At 46.6% G+C, this 19,793-nt stretch overlaps 1 protein-coding gene and 1 long non-coding RNA gene across 7 annotated transcripts in view; one reads left to right on the top strand and one right to left on the bottom strand.

The window, feature by feature from the left end:
* The window catches only part of ZDHHC14 (zinc finger DHHC-type palmitoyltransferase 14), a 289,043-nt gene extending 281,651 nt beyond the window's left edge, over positions 1–7,392 (bottom strand). For all 6 annotated transcript variants that reach the window (XM_027972616.2, XM_027972618.2, XM_027972619.2 and 3 more), the window contains exon 1: positions 6,998–7,392. In XM_027972616.2, the coding sequence (XP_027828417.1) occupies positions 6,998–7,242 (245 nt within the window). In that variant the 5' untranslated portion in view covers positions 7,243–7,392. The remainder of the gene's footprint in view (positions 1–6,997) is intronic.
* A 1,885-nt stretch (positions 7,393–9,277) lies between these two features.
* On the top strand, positions 9,278–17,582 carry LOC132660261 (uncharacterized). The gene is made up of 2 exons (XR_009601681.1): positions 9,278–9,512; positions 10,981–17,582. It is a non-coding gene; the product is annotated as an uncharacterized LOC132660261 (long non-coding RNA).
* Positions 17,583–19,793: the final 2,211 nt, after the last annotated feature.

The following is a 19,793-nucleotide window of genomic DNA, read 5'->3' as shown; positions in this document are numbered from 1 at the left end:
GGGGCAGGAGAAGAAGGGGACGACAGAGGATGAGATGGCTGGATGGCATCACCAACTCGATGGGCGTGAGTTTGAGTGAACTCCAGGAGTTAGTGATGGACAGGGAGGCCTGGCGTGCTATAATTCATGGGGTTGCAAAGAGTCGGACAGGACTGAGCAACTGAACTGAACTGAACTGAACTGAACTGAAACAACGTATTATTGGGGAATGCATACATTCAACAAGCTTGAGGGTAAAAAGGCAAGGCATTAATAATGACTAGCTCAGGTACTGATGACCTCAGGGAGTGGCAGGAAGATGGCCCAGGGCTGAAACCCAGAGGATGTAATACTCAGAAGCCCTGATATTAATGTGGTTCTTGAGTGAGTGGCAGTTTCATGGGTGCTCTTTATAATATTTTATTTCAAATTTGCACGTGTGTTACATAAATCTTCTGTATCAATCTAATACTACATTTTTTAAATAGGGGGTAAACAGAAGAAACAGATCATCCAATTTATAAAAACTAGCTTGAATTCAGACCAACTTTTATATTTAGTGAAGAACTAAACAAAAGCATTAAGAGGGTCCCCAGCTCTTACTTGAACCAACTAACGCTTTATCAGATTCAAATTTCTGGGTGTATCTAATTAAAGCATCTACTGATTTGGGTCCCAGTCATGTCCAACTCTTTGTAACCCGATGAACTATATAGCCCACAAGGCTCCTCTGTTCATAGGATTTTCCAGGCAATAATACTGGAATGAGTTGCCATTTCTTCCTCCAGGGGATCTTCCTGACCCAGGGATCGAACCCGAACCTCCTGTGTCTCCTGCATTAGCAGGTGGATTCTTTTCCACTGAGCCACCAAGGAAGACCATAAGCATCTATTGACCACCACCATTTTCCCTTTCCTGACAACCTCATCTACAAAGCAAGGAGCACATGTCCTTGAAACCCTTAATTTAAGTTCTCTTGCTAAGAAATAAAAACTCTGCTTTGAATAAATTATGTGCAGCATTGTACTGCAAAAGAAAAATCTCCAGGTTATGTAGCTACGGGCTTCCCTGATGGCTCAGCAGAGAAAAGGAGCCACTTGCAATGCAGGGGACACAGGAGATGCCGTGGGTTTGACCCCTGGGTTGGGAAGATCTCCTGAAGGAGGAAAATGACGACCCACTCCACTATTCTTGCCTGGAAAATCCCATGGACAGAGGAGCCTGGTGGGCTACAGTCCACGGGGTCACAAGAGTCGTACACAACTGAGCAAGCAAACACGCACATAGATACAGTCCATTAAATAACTGACCATCATCACCCTATTATAGGAACCTACAGGAGTCCTTTTTGCATAACGTGATGTCACTAAGCTAATAGCAAACAGTGAAATATAAGTAGTCAATAGAATTCTTAAGAATCCTATTATATAAATTCAAGTATCCAAAGTCAAGACAGTATAAAACGTAAAATTATTCTAGGCGCCGGTGGTTGTTGGGTAACCTTGATATATATCACAGAGTGCTTTGTTTGTTTAAAGCATTTAGTTAAAAAATACAGAAAAAAAAAAAAAAAGAAATATTGGTTGGTGAAGAGAACATCCCAACTCTATCATTAGTTTTCTAAGTAACCAAGAAAATCTTTGATTTCTTCTGTTTCAACTGATGCATTTGAAAAAGGATGATATTTGATTCTGAATTACATTATAATCAATGTTTCTAAGGCAAATGTTCTATAAGATATTATTAATTCCACATTTTATTAAAGTTCCCAACTTTACAAAATGAAAAAGCAAAGCACATAGAAGTTTTTTTTCAGTGTGTTTCAGTTTTACCAGTATTTCATTAAATGATAAATATTTACTGAGAGCCTGCTATGCACAAGGTACTACTATAAATGCTGGGGGAATATGAGTGAACAAAACAGAGTCCCTATCCCCAGGGAATTTATACGTGTTGCCTGCGTGCTCAGTCACTTCAGTCGTGTCCGACTCTCTGCGACCCCATGGACCATGGCCCGCCAGGCTCCTCCGTCCATGGGATTCTCCAGGCAACAGTACTGGAGTGCGTTGCCATTTCCTTCTCTATGTGTTAATCACACATAAATGAATGGGTTATCTTTATGTATTATAAGGCAGTACCCTCTACTAGATAATATAGGATTTCCAATCTAAAAGGGAGACATTATTACTGGAAATCACACTTTTGTTTATGGAGGACAGTCTCTCGTTCCAGCTTCAAGGCAAACAGGACTCCAGTTCCAATGACTACCAATTATTTATCAGTTATTTCAGAGGGGAGGAGCCAAGGTAAGAAAAAAAAGGAGGAGAAGGAGGAAGAGGAAGTAATAAAGGGCAGGAAGGCAAGGGGACGACAAGAGAGAAGAAAACAGGACTTTTTTTTAAAGAATCGCCAATGGACTTCTCAGCAGGGAGAAATTTAAGAACGGTACCGCAATCTCAGCTTCAGCTCTAGTAACGTCTCCAAACTGTCTGTGGTGACAGCACAGGAGCAAGGGACGGTCAACTCCAAGATCTGAGCATCGCTCCCCCGGCCTCAGGGGGTGCTCCTGGAAACAAGAACGTCATGTGCACCCCAGTTCATCTCCTTCTTTCTGCCCTGGTGATCAAGAGACTATGAAAGTTCAATACTTTAGGACCAAGACTTTTGCTTTTTTTCCCCTCAAATTTTCAACTCTACAGTGGGCTCTGTGTGTGTGTATGTCAGAGAGAAAGAAATTGATAATGTTCACTGATTTTTTCCGGAGAAGGCAATGACACCCCACTCCAGTACTTTTTCCTGGAAAATCCCATGGACGGAGGAGCCTGGTGGGCTGCAGTCCATGGCGTCTCGAAGAGTCACACACAACTGAGCGACTTCACTTTCACTTTTCACTTTCATGCATTGGAGAAGGACATGGCAACCCACTCCAGTGTTCTTGCCTGGAGAATCCCAGGGATGGGGGAGCCTGGTGGGCTGCCATCTATGGGCTCGCACAGAGTCGGACACGACTGAAGTGACTTAGCAGACGGATCTTTTCAAATGACTATTCTGGGGTGTGAGTCTAAAGACACTGCAGAGAGTCTCTGACGAGCCAGCCCTCAATAAGTACAAGGAGTAGCGAGACATCTCAATGGCACTGCAACCAACCTCCTCTCTTCCCTCTTAAACACCCATGGAATGGACCAGCCCTCTATAGGTTGAATAAAAGATGCCCAAAGGTAAACAGCCCCGCCCTAACTGGCAAAGACTGGAGAGCTGCTTTAGGTGGACTTCTAGTTGCTTTCTTTCTGTCTTCTCCATTCTGAGATGGTAGCTCCAAAAATGGAAATGAAATCCAGTCCCTGCTTCTTGGAGGTTTCCCCTGTTCTTGCTCAGGGTCTGGATAAAAGGGGCGGGGGCAAAGCTGCTCCTCTGTTTCAACCGCTGGCTGTACAGTTCCACATTTTTTCAGCCCTAATATGCTATCCCTGTCATGCTTGCTTCATAACCCCCATACTCCCTCCTTCACAGGTTCTCAGAAAGGGGGACCAGTGTCCCTGGGAGGCTATTGCTCTAATAACGCATGCTAAGTTGCTTCAGTCATGTCAGACTCTTTCTGAATCTATGGACTGTAGCCCACCAGGATCCTCTGTCCATGGGATTCTCCAGGCAAGAACACTGGAGCGGATTGCCATGTCTTCCTCCAAGGGATCTTCCCCAGGGATCAAACAGACATCTCTTACGTCTCCTGAATTGGCAGATGGGTTCTTTACCACTAATGTCACCTGGGAAGCCCTTCTCTAATAATAGGTACCATCTAATGAGTAGATGGTACTCATCCGATGTTGTACTAAATATATTTCTTTTAATCTTCACAACACTTAACGGTCGATATTATTAATCCCATTTAACAGACTGGGAAACTAAGGCTTAGAAGAGTCAAATTATGCGTCTAGGGTTATACTTCTGGGCAGAATCTTGGGATCTGTCTTGCCAAAATGCACACACACCTGTGACCACTATTCTACACGTGGAGGAGGAGCAACCTAGACCATCAGAAGGGTCACAGGCTTTGCTGCCTGAAGCCCCATCACTAATTAGTGTGTGATGTTAGGTGGTTGCTTTCCAAGCCTCTGTCACTTCATCTTCAAGTTGGGAATAACTGTTCTACCCGGCCTTTCTTCCAGGGTTGAAGACAGTATCAATACCTATTGCTGCATCCCAGGAAGTCCACTTCCCTGTCCATCTGCTCAAGGTCAGAAAGGAGACGTGGGGTGGAGAAGAGCTCCAGTAAAGGAGGTCTAAAACTGAGTTTAGAAGTTATTATGTCTTATTTTCGAATTTCGTATTTGCCTTCGTGTGACAGAATGGAGAAGCAGAGTCTAATGTTTAAAAATGGAACTCTGCTAATATTAAAGTTATCCAGACATGAAATTTACCCAAACAGACAACCACATAGTATATGCTCAATAAATAACGGAGGAATGGCAGCAGGAGGGCAGACAATGAGCAAAACAAAGCTGGCGTTCTGTCTTGATCTCTGTTAGTCTACTGGCATTTCATTTCCCAAGCATGTAACTAATTGGTTCTCTGAGACTCAGTCAAATTAATTTCACTCTGGCATTACCAACGGTAATGAACTTAAAAGCAATACAGGGACAAATATTCTTGCCAAAGCATAATATTCTATAGTTTGAATGGCCCTATGATTTTTTGCAACTGAGGTTTCGTGCTGCGATGAGCCTTCTTTCCTTGAAATCTGAAATCACCTAATTGAAGTGACGCTCACGGACACCAAAGATACATGTACACGTAGAGCCGATCTAAAAATGAAGCTGCCGACAGTAGCTAACAAAATCCCAGAGCACATGTTTATTCCTACAGCCATCCATTAACACTGACGCAGAAAAAAAAAAAAAAATCCCTAACAACCTGCTAGTGAGGACTTCGGGGAACTCTTGGAAGAAACACACACAGAGATGAAGAAGTAGAAATGAATTTATGATGGTTTAGTAAAAAGCAATGTTTGAAAAGAAGAAAATAAAAGATGGTAAGTAATAACTGGAGGGGACCCCTAACCATCCAGTGGGGATTTGTGTTAAAGAAGCTGAAATATTCATGATTCTACATGTAACACACTTGTGGCTGAAGCTGTGCAATGCAATCACAAAGTTAATCCACTTTCTCCACTCTTAACCTTGCTAAAAAGAGCAAAGATGGCAATACGGATCCACTGAAAACTTTGTTAACGTTAGGAACATAGTGAACACTGACTAGGGGACCCCCTGTCATGAAAGCCACCATTAGAAGAATGGCATTTCTGTTCAGCCACATGGAATCATCAAGTCAGCGCACAGTTACGACTGTGCTGCAAACTCTGGCCCCTTGCTCCAGTTCCCCAGGTCCGTAAGGACCAGAGGATGACTCTGGATGAAGGCAAGGAGAACGGAAGCAGCAACAACAGGGCATTTATTGGGTCATTCCGAAAGCCTCTCCACACCCTGACCCTCCAGCCCTCTGTCCCCTCGACAGACTCCACCAACTAGTCTCAAAGGTGCACCAAAGTTAAAACCTCTGGGAGAGACCTGAGCATTTTGCATAGTCAGAAATGGAGGGGCTGTCTGAAAGAAAGGCTGGGGGAGGCAGGGGCTTATATCTGAGATCTCTCTCCTCACCTGTTCTAATTCAATCCTGTTAAAATTGTTCATCATGGCACAATGTTCAGATGCAAAATGCTTCCCCTCAGAGTCAGAGGGCTTTAAGTGAATAGTATTACACTGTCATCCATTTCTGACTGAGTCAGCATTTGGAATATCAAACATCAGGCACAAAATCAGAGCCTATTAATACTTATCAGAGACAAAAGTAAATATACACAGAAAGTTTTAATGAACCCTACCCAACAGAAGCAGGAAGCGTTATCATGCCCCATAATAACCAGGATACAGCAAAAGCAAAGAACCCCCAATAAATATATTGCTTTTTTTTTTAATGGTGGTGGGGAGTAGTAGCTACAAGTTTCATTGAGCATCAGATACCAAGAATTACATAAGAAGTTGCATTGCAAATGTTGGACCTAATAAGAGCAATTGAAATTGATTCCGGAATGTGGTTAAACTACTTTATCTAATACTATTAATCAGTAAGAAGATCCCTCATTAGTTGGCAGGAGGATAGCTGCTACCAGCCAATCTGATTTTCCTGAAAACAGAAGACATGCATGTACTTTGTTTTTCCAGTTAAAGCTCTAAAGTCCCCAAGTATTGTTTCTGGAGTCAGAAGTTACCAAGCAGTGTCATACTCTTCCTGAAAATAGGCCTACAGTCTCCTTTTTAACCTGTTTCCAAATATCAGGAAGGGGTGGGAGAAGTGTTTGCTTGGAACATTTTTTTATTGAAACTTTTTTTAAAACAGTGAAGCGTTTAGACACCTGATAGTAAATCAGAAACTGTTGACCAAGAGTGAACATCTAAAGGGGAATGAAAAATGAAATTATCCTTCCAGGCCACATGGGGTGGCCTACACTCTGAGACCTCAACCAACCAAGATTTCTTGATATTCAGCAAAGACGCGTAGAAGATTTCGGAAGCCGAGCTTAACATGATGCCCTTACAGCTCTTGAATAGGAAAGGAGGCCAACTCTGTGGATCCCCTCTGTGATCTACCTCCTTCCCGCTTCCTACAGAAGGCTACATCTGGGCTGGACTGCTATTCCCCAAACTCTAGGAGTCGGGCCAGCACCAAGAATCAGCCACCTGCCAAAGTGCCACTCAACAAGGCGGGTACACCTTCCAAGTGTCCCCCTCTGCCCTGTCCTCCACTCCTAGAGTCCGACCCAAAACTGCATTATCTCTGGGGACGGACCAGCAAACAGACCTTTGAAAGAAAAAAAAAAAAAAAAAAAAAAGGTGGTGGTGGTGGGGCGTCTGTATTATATAACGATATACAACAGATAAAGCTTCTAGAAAACGAAAGTATCGAGGGGAGGGTCAGGGATCGAGGGGGTGCAGGCGTCGGGGAAGCTTTCGCCGCCACTTACTCGAAGGCGAAGAAGAGTCCGCTAGTGACCAGGATGAGGACGAGGGTCAGGTAGAAGACGCCCGTCTGCCGGGCCATCATGATCCTCCCGTTGCAGAAGAACTTGTTTCTTCCCGGGAAAACCTCCCATTTCCTCCGGGCCGCGATTTTCTTCTTCTTGTGGGGCGACTCCATGGGGGAGGAGCTGTGGGTGCTGATCTGACTGTACTCGCAGTCTTTCATGGGCCCGCCGCCGCCGGGAGGCATCCACGAGGGCAGCCGGCTGGGGGCGCACACCCCCAGCAGCCCCCCGGCCGCGCGGGCCCCGCCGAGCCACGACCGCCGCCGGCCGCCCGGCCGCCCCCCGAGCCTCGGTGCCGCGGCCCCTACACGGGCTCCCGGCTCGGCGACAACTTTGCCGAGGACACCCAGGTTAACCCTTTGGGGCGCCCAGCTGTCATAGCCCGATCCCCTGCCGAGAGGGACGGGGCTCGCCCGCAGCCCGCGGCGGCGGTCCTCGCTCGCGTCCAGCCCGCGTGCCGGGGCTCGGGGCCCCCGCGGGGTGCAGGGGGCTGCCTGGCCGCCCCCTGGTGGGCCGCGCGCCCGCCCCCTCGCGCGGCTGCTCGCTCCGCCCCGCTGCCCCCGGCCCGCGGGCCGCGCCTGGGCTCCGGCCCGCCGACCCCCGAGCGCTGCGCCCCGAGGGGACACGAGGCGGCGGCCCCCGCGCCGGCTTCCCCGGGAGCCACTTCTGCGCTGCGGTTCAGGTTTATTCTAATCCTTCCTCCCGGCGGCGGATCCTCCCCAGGAGAGAGCGATGGAAACTGGGAGGCCGCTCGCGGCCCCGGCAACCCCTCCCAGGGGTGGGTGGGGAAACCAAGCACGTTATTCTGTCGGGAGCGGGCTCGGCGACAGCCTGGGCGCCGCTGATCGCGCGGCGACCCCGCGCCGGCGCGCCCGCCAGCCGAGCCGAGTCCGCGGCCCCCGCGTGAAGCTGCCGGGGCCGCCCGGCCCGAGGGTCGCGGCGGCGGCGGCGGGTGGCAGACTGCGCGCCCACGGGCTCGCTGGATCGGTCCTGCCCCATAGGAGCCAGGCCCGGCACAAGGAGGGCCGCCGGGGGCGGCGAAGCGCTAGTGTCCGGGCCGCGGGGCGAGCGCCACAGACACTTGTTTGCAAGGCTGAGCCCCGGCGCGCGCGCCGAGCTCCGAGCGGGTCCGCCTCCTCCTCCCCGCCCGGTGGGCGGTGGCCCGCGCCTCGCCCGCCGGGCTCCTCCTCCGGCCCCTCCTTCTCGCCCCTCGAAGTCCGCACGGGCACTGCCGCGCCCCCGCCCCGGTCCCCACCGGCGGTCCGGGCGAGGCCAGTGTCCGGGCGGGGGTGGGCACTAGGTTCCCTCCAGCATCGCCCCGGGGCCGCTCCAGCCGGGTACCCGCTGATCGCTCTCCCGCAGATTTCTGTCCGCTTCCCCGCTTCTCCTCCTGGTTTATTCCCGCGGTCGCAGCCGCCTTGGGGACACCCATTCACGCGGCAACACGCAAACCCATTCTTGCGAGTCCCGGGGGCCCGAGGAACCGGCGCGGAGGCGTGACCCTCCCAGGCGGGGCGCGTGGTCGGGTCGCGGTGTTGAGGGGCGGGGGTTCTCTAATGCTGCCCGGGAAGGCGATGGGGGCGCCCGGGCGACAGGGTGGGTAGGGGCGTGCCGAGGCGGGCCAGAATCCAGGATGGGAGCTGCTGGCGGGGGAGGATCTCCGCCTCCCGGCCGGCTTCCAGGCCGGGTTTCCAGGTTTCTGCGGGAAGGAGGGGGCAGCGAAATCGGTCTCGGTCACCCTCCGGCCTCCGACTCCCTTTCGGAGGACAAGCCCCCGGTGGCAGCCGGTTCTGCGTGGGTTGCTGCCTCCCCTGCCCTTTCTCACTTCTTCTCTCCCATGGGCGCCCACAATTTGCTCGCTTTATTTCTCTCCCCCCGACCCCCGCGCGCTCCCACGGCGGCAGGGCCAGTTCTGGTCTCCCGCCCAAGCCGGGCGGTCCCCGCGGATCGGCGCCAGCGCTCGGCCCCAGGTTTGCCGCGGGGTCTGAGCCCTCCCGCCGCAGGCACAGCCGGTGGGCCGCAGGAGCGAAGCCTGCCGGGCGGGGACGCTCGGTTTTCCGCGCCCCACTTTCCTTTCACGGCCCAATGGGATGTGTAGTTCTTCCTCTCACGCCGCTGCTCCGAGAGAAACCGGAACTAGGGGACCAAAAAACTACAAATCCCTGCATGCTCCGCAACGAGGGCGGGAGAGGCGCGGTATTGAGCGTGCTGGTGCTCTCCGTTGGAGATGGAAACCAACAAAGGGAACGGTGTGGACTGCTGCCCCTTTCCTGTGCTGGGGCACTTCCCGCATGACACATGTTCTTTATCTAATCTTCACGACAACCCTGCGAGACACTGTTGTATCCGGCTTAAGAGAACGCACAGCTACTTGCCAGAAGTCACGAAGCGCCGGGTGGTAGAGATGGGATCGAACCCAGAGCCCTGAGAATTTGCCTTCTTAAACACTGCCTAGGTGAGCAGTTTTCAAAGGGAGGTGAGATTTGATTTAATCAAGAGAGAAAAAGAACTGGGGCCATTTGGGAAGAGCTTCCTGTAATGAGGAAAAAGTGGCGGGAATGGCAGTTAGAATATGAAATGAAATTAGAAGGAGCCATGAATAAAAAATATTTACAAGGGTCCATTCTAAATCAGATTGGAGGATGGGTAGGATCTTGATTAGAAATAGGTTCGAATGGTTTGACCAATGAGCACATTAAAGAGAGTACTCTGAGGCTGTACTATTTTAAAGAAACAGATCCAAGCCTCAGACATTTCAAATGAAAACTCTCCCATGCTTTCCTTTCCTTTAGCTCATGGGATCAACGGGATGTTATTCGACTTACTGCAAACGCATTTTCTCCAGGTGCCCAGTTAGTATACTAAATCCATTGACTTTGTGGCTTTAAAATAAGATGACTATTCTTGTTCTCAATTAAGATCTAATTTTTTTTTTTTGGAGTCTTGGTTATACTTTTTAATTTTTAGTTATTGTTTAGTTGGAGGATAACAAACTCTGTCTTTAAAAATTATCTCTAAATTTCCCATTGCAAGCAAGTTTCTAGATAAGTTGATATGATTGTTTGCAGTTGTCTTCCTAAGAATTCCTTGCTTCTTCCCATTCCATATTTGCTCAAACTTATGGGATAGATTGAAGGCAGGAGAAAAAGGGGACGCAGAGGATGAGATGGTTGGACGGCATCAGGGTTTCAACGGACATGACTTTGAGCAAACTCTGGGAGACAGTGAAGGATAGAGAAGCCTTGTGTGCTACAGTCCAAAGAATCAGACACAACCGAGTGACTGAATAACAACAATGGCAACTAAACCACCACCATGGCTATTAATTGGTCTTCCCAGGTGGCATTAGTGCTGGAGAACCCTCCTGCCAATGCAGGTGACAGGAGCCTTGGGTTCCATCCCTGGAGGAGGGCATGACAATCCACTCCAGTAGTCTTGCCTGGAGAATCCCATGGACAGAAGAGCCTGGCAGGCTGCATACAGTCTGTGGGGTCGCGAAGAATTGGACATGACTGAAGCAACCTAACGCTCATGGCACACCCTTTCCTTTCACGTGATGGGGGCCCCCAAACTCCCCACCTTTGCTGCAAAGCCAGGTCAGGGTCAGGGCTGAGGTTGGGGCAGGGAGGCAGGCATGACTGAAGCTACTTAGCACCCACACACAAATGTAACATCTTACAGTTCTGAAGGCTAAATCAACTATGGTTCAATATAATAAAAATTTAAAAATAATATATAGATTCCATATTTTAATGCTATAAAGACCCAGTACATCTGGAATTATAGACCAAAACATTTGTTTTGAGTGTGAGAAGATTGAGGTCCAGAAAAGGCGTCACCTGCAAAAAATTCCTTAAAAATGCCTCAGAATAGCAATTTATAAATGAACTTTGAATTGAAAGAGTGCGTTATTTGATTTAAAGCTTTAGAAAATTGATGCTGCTGCTGCTAAGTCACTTCAGTCGTGTCCGACTCTGTGCGACCCTATGGACAGCAGCCCACCAGGCTCCTTCATCCACAGGACTCTCCAGGCAAGAATACTGGAGTGGGTTGCCATTTGATAACTAGTGATTATTTAGTGCCTGTCACTTGCAAGACAGTATGATAAAAGAAGCTGAATATGGCAGAGAAGCTATCGTCTGGTTGGGAAAACAAGATGCAGACACGTGAGAAAGTAAGTAATGAAAGAAAATTACATAATAAAATCACTATTATTTCTGGAATACCTTCTTGTATTAGGCAGTGTCTTGGTTCGCTATACATTTAGCTTATCAAATCAAGAGACAATTCCCTCATAGCTCAGTTGGTAAAGAATCCGCCTGCAATGCAGGAGACCCCGGTTTGATTTCTGGATCAGGAAGACCTGCTGGAGAAGGGATAGGCTACCCACTCCAGGGCTCTTGGGCTTCCCTGGTGGTTCAGCTGGTAAAGAATCTGCCCACAATGAGGCAGACCTGGGTTCGATCCCTGGATTGGGAAGATCCTCTGGAGAAGGGAAAGGCTACCCTCTCCAGTATTCTGGCCTGGAGAATTCCATGGACTGTATTATTCCCTGGGGTTGCAAAGAGTCAGACATGACTGAATGACTTTCACTTTCAACCTGATGAGGTAAGGATTATTATCTTTCTTTCCCAGAGGATAATACCAAAGATCAGAGAAGTTAGGTGATTGGTCCAAGGTTTCACAGCTGGTAAATAACAGAGTCAGGATTGGTGGCTAGGTTTGCATGTCTGATTCCACTACACAATGGAAGAGTATACATGTCTGACTGCCAACTGAGGAGGGAAGAATATCTTGATGTCAGCAGGAGAGATCTCTGCTAGACTGTAGCAAAGTGGGACCCCAGGACTCAGAATTTGATAGGCAGGACTAAAGGGTCAGGCTCCCAAGGAAATGGGAAGGGTGGGAAAACACATGATGTTTCCAATTAGAAATTGGCAAGGATTCAAGGGCAAGTAGTTTACTTGGGAGAAGATTCCAGATAACACTGCTGAGATAATCGGGAAGTGAGCTAGGGAAGGAGGAGCCTGTGAGGCTCGCCCCCAGAAGCTACCACTGTGGGCAGCTGGAGCTCAGACCCTCCAGGCCACTGTGGGAAGTGGCACAGAACCTGCCTCCCTGCTTCTCCTCCTGAAGGGTGAGGAAGCTGAACTGTGTTATCAGCTGAGAACTCCCGGGAGCATTCACTCTTCATCTTGGTTACATGGGACCGCCCTCCTAGAGCTACCATGGCCAACACCGCCCTGAGCCCCGAGGGCTCCGAGCTGGCCCTCCCTGGTATGCTGGCGCATCTTTAATTCAGAGGCTCTTTCCCTTGTCTCATCTGCCTCAGTGAGTCTACTGACAACACGGGTTGTGTTACTCACAAAATTAGAGCTTTGTTACTTGCATCTGAGCAGCTCAAAGTGTGTTAGTTGCTCAGTCGTGTCTGGTTCTTAGCGACCCCATGGACTGTAGCCCGCTCGGCTCCTCTATTCGTGGAACTTTCCAGGCAAGCATACTGGACTGGGTGGCCAGTCCTGCTCAAAGCAGTCCACAAACCCACGTCAGTCATTCTTAGAATCCCTCCAGTCAGGAGAAGGTGTGGTCTCCACAGTGAAGAGGGAGGACATTGGGATCCCCCAGCAATGATTTGTATACCTTTGGAGGACAGGATGAGTGCACCTGGGTGGTGAAAGTGCCCAAGTCAAAGGGACCAGGTCCTTGAAGAACTTTGAGCATGCCAGAGGATTTCTTCTGAGAGTTCAGGGCCGGCAGGAAGTAACTGGTGGCTCAGATGGTAAAGAATCTGCCTGCAATGCAGGAAATCTGGGTTCAAGAAGATCTCTCCCCTGGGTCAGGAAGATCCCCTGGAGAAGGAAATAGCAACCCACTCCAACATTCTTGCCTGGAGAATCCCATGGACAGAGGAGCCTGGCAGGCTACAGTCCATGGGGTCACAAAGAGTCGGACATGACTGAGCGACTGACGTTTAGCTTAGGAAGTGATTGCTGAAGCTCCTATACCAAACAAAATTCCTCAGAAAATCAATCAGGCAACCTAACTCCTTCCAAGCCAGAGAGTTTGCTCAGATTTTTACATGTACTCTGCACATCTGGGAACATCTTGTGTCAAAACATGTAAGATGTTTAATAAACTCGGCACCACAAGAGAAAATTGGATGAGACAGAAAAAATTTAATCCAAAATGTTCTTATAATTTCCCCAGTGACTTTTTGTTGGCGCTTCTAATGCTAAAAAATTACTTTTTTGTATTTCAATAAAAGCAATAAACATGCATTGGAAACCATTGTGTTAAAAAACATTATCTTACACATAAATACGAAAAATGTAAAAGTTGCTCAAATTCCCATCACCTTAAGATAACAGTCATTAAGGCTTTGTTGACCATCCTTATGAAATTCATGCTATGCACACAGATACATGTATCTATCACTTAACAAAAATGGAATCAAGTCACGCGTGCTATTCATCCTTTCTGCTTTTTTGAAGTGTGGTATTTTTCCCTTTCATCCTCAATCCCCGCTCTTTCCCAAGTAACCAATGTTAACAACTTAGTATATATCTTTCTTGAGGTTCATATAATTATAGGCAAACATATATGGGGCTTCCCAAGTGGCTCTAGTGGTAAAGAACCTGCCTGCCAATGCAGGTAGGTGTTAAGAGATGCGGGTTCAATCCCTGGGTCAGGAAGATCTGGAGGAGAGCATGGCAACCCACTCCAGTAATCTTGCCTGGAGAATCCCATGGACAGAGGAGCCTGGCGGGCTGCAGTCCATAGAGTCTCACAGAGTCGGACACGACTGAAGTGACATAGCATGCAACATGTATACACACATATATGCAGTCCATAATCCAATTCATCAAATGTCTGAATGATGCTCTTTATAGTTGATCTTCCCTAGTTCGAGATCCAGCCCAGGTTCATATCTAGCAGTTACTCCTTCAGTATGAAACAGTTCTACCTCCTTTTAATTTCTTGATCTTGACGTTTTGGGATTCCCTCATAGCTCAGTCAGTAAAGAATTTGCTTGCAGTGTAGGTAGACCTGGGTTCAATTCCTGAGTCGGGAAGCTCCCCTGGAGAAGGAAATGGCAACCCACTCCAGTATTCTTGCCTGAGAAATACCATGGATATAGGGGCCTGGTAGGCTATAGGATCGCAGAGTCAGACACAACTTAGCAACTAAACCACAACCAGACCACTAATTTTGTATGATGTCAGTCCATTTGGGGTTTGTCTGGCGTTTCTTCACAGTATAATACACGTCGGGGCGCTCATCAGATTTCAGCCACGGGCATGAAGGTGATGTTGCGAAACTACAAGATATCTGTCTAGGTGACATCTGCTGCTGCTTCTGGGCCTGCAGTTCCTCGCAGAATTTCAAAGAAACATGTTCATACTGCTTTCAGCTGCAGGTGCAGGATAAAGCCAAATGTGCCTCCAGCCCAAGGCTAAACTGACACCCCAAAGTACAGGCACTTATTAATTGAGAGGCAAAAATGTATGGACTCAGCAGTTTTAAAGAAGCAAAAAATTATGAAGTACAAATTTTCCAAAACGATTTTGTTGGTTACTTATAAAATATACAAAAGAACAGTAACCAGTAATATAATGGGGAAAAAAGAAGCTTCCTCAGGGCAATGAGAAACAGTTCTCCCACGTCTCAGATTTAGCCCTCACAGGAAGACAGGGACGACTAAAGCTCCTGAGTTCTGCAACTCTGGTTACAATGGTGAGAGCCCAGCCTGGTTTTCAAAACACCTACCTCTGGACAGTCGATACCCATTTGCTCCTCAAAGGATGTGAGCAGAACAAAGAAACACTTTCTTAACTAGAAATGCTACTTAGAAAGAATTTCAAAAGAATCCAAAGTAGATTTCAAAAATGTCTTGTCTCCTCTGTAAAGAATGGCTTTTGAGAAATGTTTAATGCTATTTCTGAACTAAAGCTAGTCAGTAAAACGGCTTCTTTGACTTCTGTTTATTTTCTGAATACATGGAAACCAAGTCCAAGGACAAATTTTCTTGGCATCCTTGGCATTTGTGGGAAATAAAAACCTCATCGGAATGAATAACTAAAATCAGCCCACCTCAAGTGTTGTTGTGAGATCAAAAAAATACCTGAAAGTGCTCATCAGTAGTAAGTTCACAAGCAAGTATTACTTGTATTCTTATTATTTTTCCTTTTCTCATTAGTTTTCACTATTTCTATCATTTTCTTTCAAAAGGAAGTTGAGACTTATATACATATGTCCGCTCACTCACAAGGATTTCTTTGCGGTATCGTTAACCTGATTGCTAATTCAGAAAACCGGTGGGTCCTTATTCTTCTACAGACATGTGCATAACTATACACTAATGAAATCTGAAGGTTATCCCTGCTTTGGATATAAAATATCCAGGATAGTCTTACTTATAGCTGATCTAATATATTTTCAGGAAGTTTTCATTTTTATAACTTTCTATTGTTCCTATAGTTATATTTCATCTTCAGAAACAGTTTAATTTATTCTAGTACAGGCTTATTTCTGGGTTTAAAATTATTTCGAACTGTTAACTTTATCTTACATCCTTTCTGGAATGACATAGGTTCCAAGGTTTTTGTGTTTGTGTATGTGTGTTTTAATAAGCTAGGATTGTTTTTCACCTTTTATTTCCTCACCAGCATTGGTACTGTTTCACTGAAACGTTGTTGTTGCTGTTAATAGTAAAAAAAAAATTAAAACTTAGAAGAACTGTATGTCCACTAGTAGAAAGTCAAAGCGTTAGTTGCTCAGTCCTGTCTGACTCTGCAACCCCATGGACTGTAGCCCCCCAGGCTCTTCTGTCCATGGAATTTCCCCAGCAAGAATACTGGAACTGGTTGCCATTTCCTCATTCAGGGAATCTTCCCAACATAGCGATCAAACCCACGTCTCCTGCATTATATGTGGATTCTTTACCACTGAGCCACCTAGAAAACCTGTATGATTCTAAGAGGGAGTTTTTATATCTTTAATGTATTATTATCTAAACTTTTTATATTCCTACAGTATTTCTTAACATTTTTTGGAAGAACAGAGATTACCTTTGTATTTCCATACCCCAATTTGTTTTGCAATGAATAAAAGAATTTGCAAACAATATGTTTTCTCAATTAAAAATCTACCCTCCAGAAACCACCAAAGGTAAGGGACTTTCTATTTTGACATTGCCTATTCTGTTGTTAGTGAGTGTCTTTCTGGCTTTGTGGGATATCCAGATACTCAGATACAGAGCAACGCTTTATTAGCAAGGTTGATTGTTGATATTTAGGCAAAATATGGGTGTTTTGTAAGAAGGAATACCTGGAACAGAAGAAAAGACATGTTTAGTTTAGTAGAAAAATGAAAATAGGTTAAAGTGCTAAGTTGAACATGAATATTGTCAAGCCCCCATGATGACTCTGTCCACGTGGAAATCTGTCACCACAAGAAAAGCTTACCATGATCTCAACAAGCTTTTGTCTGATAAACATTTATCACCCCTCTGGCAAATGGGAAAGTAGGTAACAAAAGTTCCATTTTGTTAAGTTTTGGTATCTCGCAGATGTTCAGTGAGCTTATATAGCAAAGCTTTGAAAAATCTCTTGTAGGCTAAAAAAAAAAGACTATAGAAGAGGAGAACGGAGAAGAAAAAGGAGACAAGAGGAGTCTAACTGATATGAAACATTTAAGGTCTGAACTTTAAAAGCTTTGGGCTCCCAAGATAAATTTGAGTAATGTTGATGAACTGTGTCTTATCCATCAGAGTCCCAAGCATGTGCTGCAGACTGTGGGACTGCAGAGACAAGTGAGATGCAGTCTCTGGCATTAACTGTCGCATCCAGAAGGCAACTAAGGACACTCTCAACAGTGATTGTGCACACAATAGAGCAAGGGGCCACAGGTGAATACTGTGACTAACATGGGATCTGACATTCACTCTGGATCTGTACTCACCCTGAATCAGAGGCAAAAAAAGAAAATTCCAAAATCAAGGAAGAAAGACAACTCTCCTGATGCTACAGGGGCCACCACCGCAAGCCCACCTTCTCCTGTGTGACCTCGGGTGCCCTTGAATTAATGCTGTGAAGGCCACAGGAAAGGCACAGCTACACCATTTGCAGAAAGAGCTCAGTCACAGGGAGCTCCAGGAGATACTGAAGTTGGGGCTGCTGCTGCTGCTAAGTCACTTCAGTCATGTCCGACTCTGTGCGATCCCGTAGACGGCAGCCCACCAGGCTCCCCCATCCCTGGGATTCTCTAGGCAAGAACACTGGAGTGGGTTGCCATTTCCTTCTCCAATGCATGAAAGTGAAAAGTGAAAGTGAAGTCGCTCAGTCGTGTCCAACTCTGTGTGACCCCATGGACTGCAGCCCTCCAGGCTCCTCCGTCCATGGGATTTTCCAGGCAAGAGTACTGGAGTGGGTTGCCATTGCCTTCTCCAGAACACATGCATAGAGTGATCCAACTCTGATAAAAACGCTGCAACTATAATGCTTAAATATAGTTTGACAGGTGACAATCGTTGTCTCTAAAGTTTTGTGTTAATTTTTTTTTTTTTTACTTTCTCCATTAGGCTTTTCTGCACTGGTTCATTATTTTAATAAGCATGTGAGTGATGGATTCATTTGGGAATAAATATATAGAGCAAGGAGAGAATGTAGCTCAGGGCAGAACCTTGGGGAATGCTGATATTTAAGGGACAGAAGATGAGAGCGAGCAAGGCAACAAAGAAGGCTTGTCCAGAGAAGAAAAAATCTTGGAGGATAATTCTGAAGAAGCCAATGAAGGGCAGACTTCTAGAAGGAACAGGGCGCTACTCAGTGTGAAATGCCACAGAGAAAGGCTGCCCAGTCTAGCAGGAGGATGTTGCATGTGGAAATTAGAAAGTCACTCTGGCTTCTGAGAATGCTTTGAAGAAGTTGTGGGCCAGTTTGTGGAAAGAATGGGCAGTGCAGTGAGGAAGGAACACAGCAGAGTCGTGAAGAGGTATTAAAAATTACAGATCTTTAGGGACTGCAGCAGACTGTCATCATCATCATACTAGGAATAGCCTGAATCCAGACCCAGGGATGTTGAGATGCCTGTTACCCTAGAAACCCAGAGACGAGTACCTTAGCAACATGTACCAAACCGCTCTATCCTGCATGGCACCTGAGATGTTTATGGACCCATTCTCATGTGTATTGTGTCAGTTAGCCTGTGCTTTCTGATGAATAGGAAAGATGTTTCTATAAACCAAAGGCCTTGACAATGAGATCACTTTGTAGTCTCTCTAGAATGGCACAGGGGCTGATAGCAAGCAGCAAGGTCTGTTATTAGAAAGACTCCATGATGTCACAAGAAAGTGTTTATAACCTTACGTGACTACCAGGGGACATGGTTTCTTGTCTAGTTTCCCTATCTATTAGCCAGGTTCCCTTGGGATGAAGACACGATTAAACTCAATAGACCGGGGTTTCCCTGATGGCTCAGTGGTGAAGAATCCACCTGCCAATGCAGGAGATACAGGTCTGATCCGTGTTCTGGGAAGATCCTACATGCCGTGGAACCACTAAGCCCTTGAACCACAACTATTGCGCCCGTGCTTAGAGCCCACAGACCGCAACTGCTGGAGTCCTCGAGCCCTAGAGCCAGTGCATCGCAACAAGAGAAGGCACTGCAATGAGAAGCCCGTGCACCACAACTCGAGAGCGGCCCCTGCTCGCCGCAACTAGAGAAAAATCCTCACGGCGGTGAAGGCCCAGCACAGCCAAAACTAATAAATATAGAAATAAAATTATTTTTAAAAGTGAAGCTTATTAATTTAAAAGAAGCTAAATAGACTAAAAGAGGAGAGAGATAGAGGGAGAGGGTATGTGTTTAGAAAGTGTGCCAGGCACGGCTCTTTCTCCTTTCATTTTAGCCAGGTGGTCCTGGAATGGCATATCATCAATGCATGGCAATCATACATGTTTGATTACATATATAACATAATACATATAAAACAATACACGTACCTGAGAATCATGCACCAAGAAGCATATTACACACATTACTTAATTTTTTATTTAATTTTTATGCAATCCCCAAATTTCAGTTGGGTGAATACTTAATTTCCCTTTTCATTAGGGGTAACTAATATCAGAGGAAACTGAGATGAAGAAGGTAAGGTAAGGTAAAGTAGCTCAGTCGTGTACGACTCTTTGCGACCCCGTGGACTGTAATCTACTAGGCTTCTCTGTCCGTGGGATTCTCCAGGCAAGAATACTGGAGTGGATTGCCATTTCCTTCTCCAGGGGATCTTCCCGACCCAGGGATCAAACGCGGGTCTCCCGCATTGGAGGCAGACGCTTTAACCTCTGAGCCACCAGGGAGGTCCCTGAGATGAAGAAAAGCTATGTTATTTGCTTGAGATTACACAGATTACTTGATTTAAGGTCATTTCTGGGTCTCCAAAGGGCACAAAGTGAGCTCATTTTTTAAAAAATTTAATATAATTTAGTTTGGCTGCACCATATCCTAGTTGCCGCATACAGGATCTTTCTTCAGTTGCATGCTAACTCTTAGTGGCAGCATGTGGGATCTAGTTCCCGGATCAGGAATTGAACCCAAGCTCCATCCACTGGGAGCACAGGGTCTTAGCCAATGGACTATCCAGAAGTCCCAGAGAGTGCACGAAGATTTTCCTTTTTTTTCTAGCCACGCTGCAGGGCGTGCAGGATCTTAGTTCCCTGACCCTTTGATTCCAGGG

Source organism: Ovis aries, chromosome 8 (assembly GCF_016772045.2).
Source record: "Ovis aries strain OAR_USU_Benz2616 breed Rambouillet chromosome 8, ARS-UI_Ramb_v3.0, whole genome shotgun sequence".
In the NCBI taxonomy this organism is placed as follows: Eukaryota; Metazoa; Chordata; class Mammalia; order Artiodactyla; family Bovidae; genus Ovis; species Ovis aries.
This window is presented reverse-complemented; position numbering and strand designations above follow the sequence as displayed.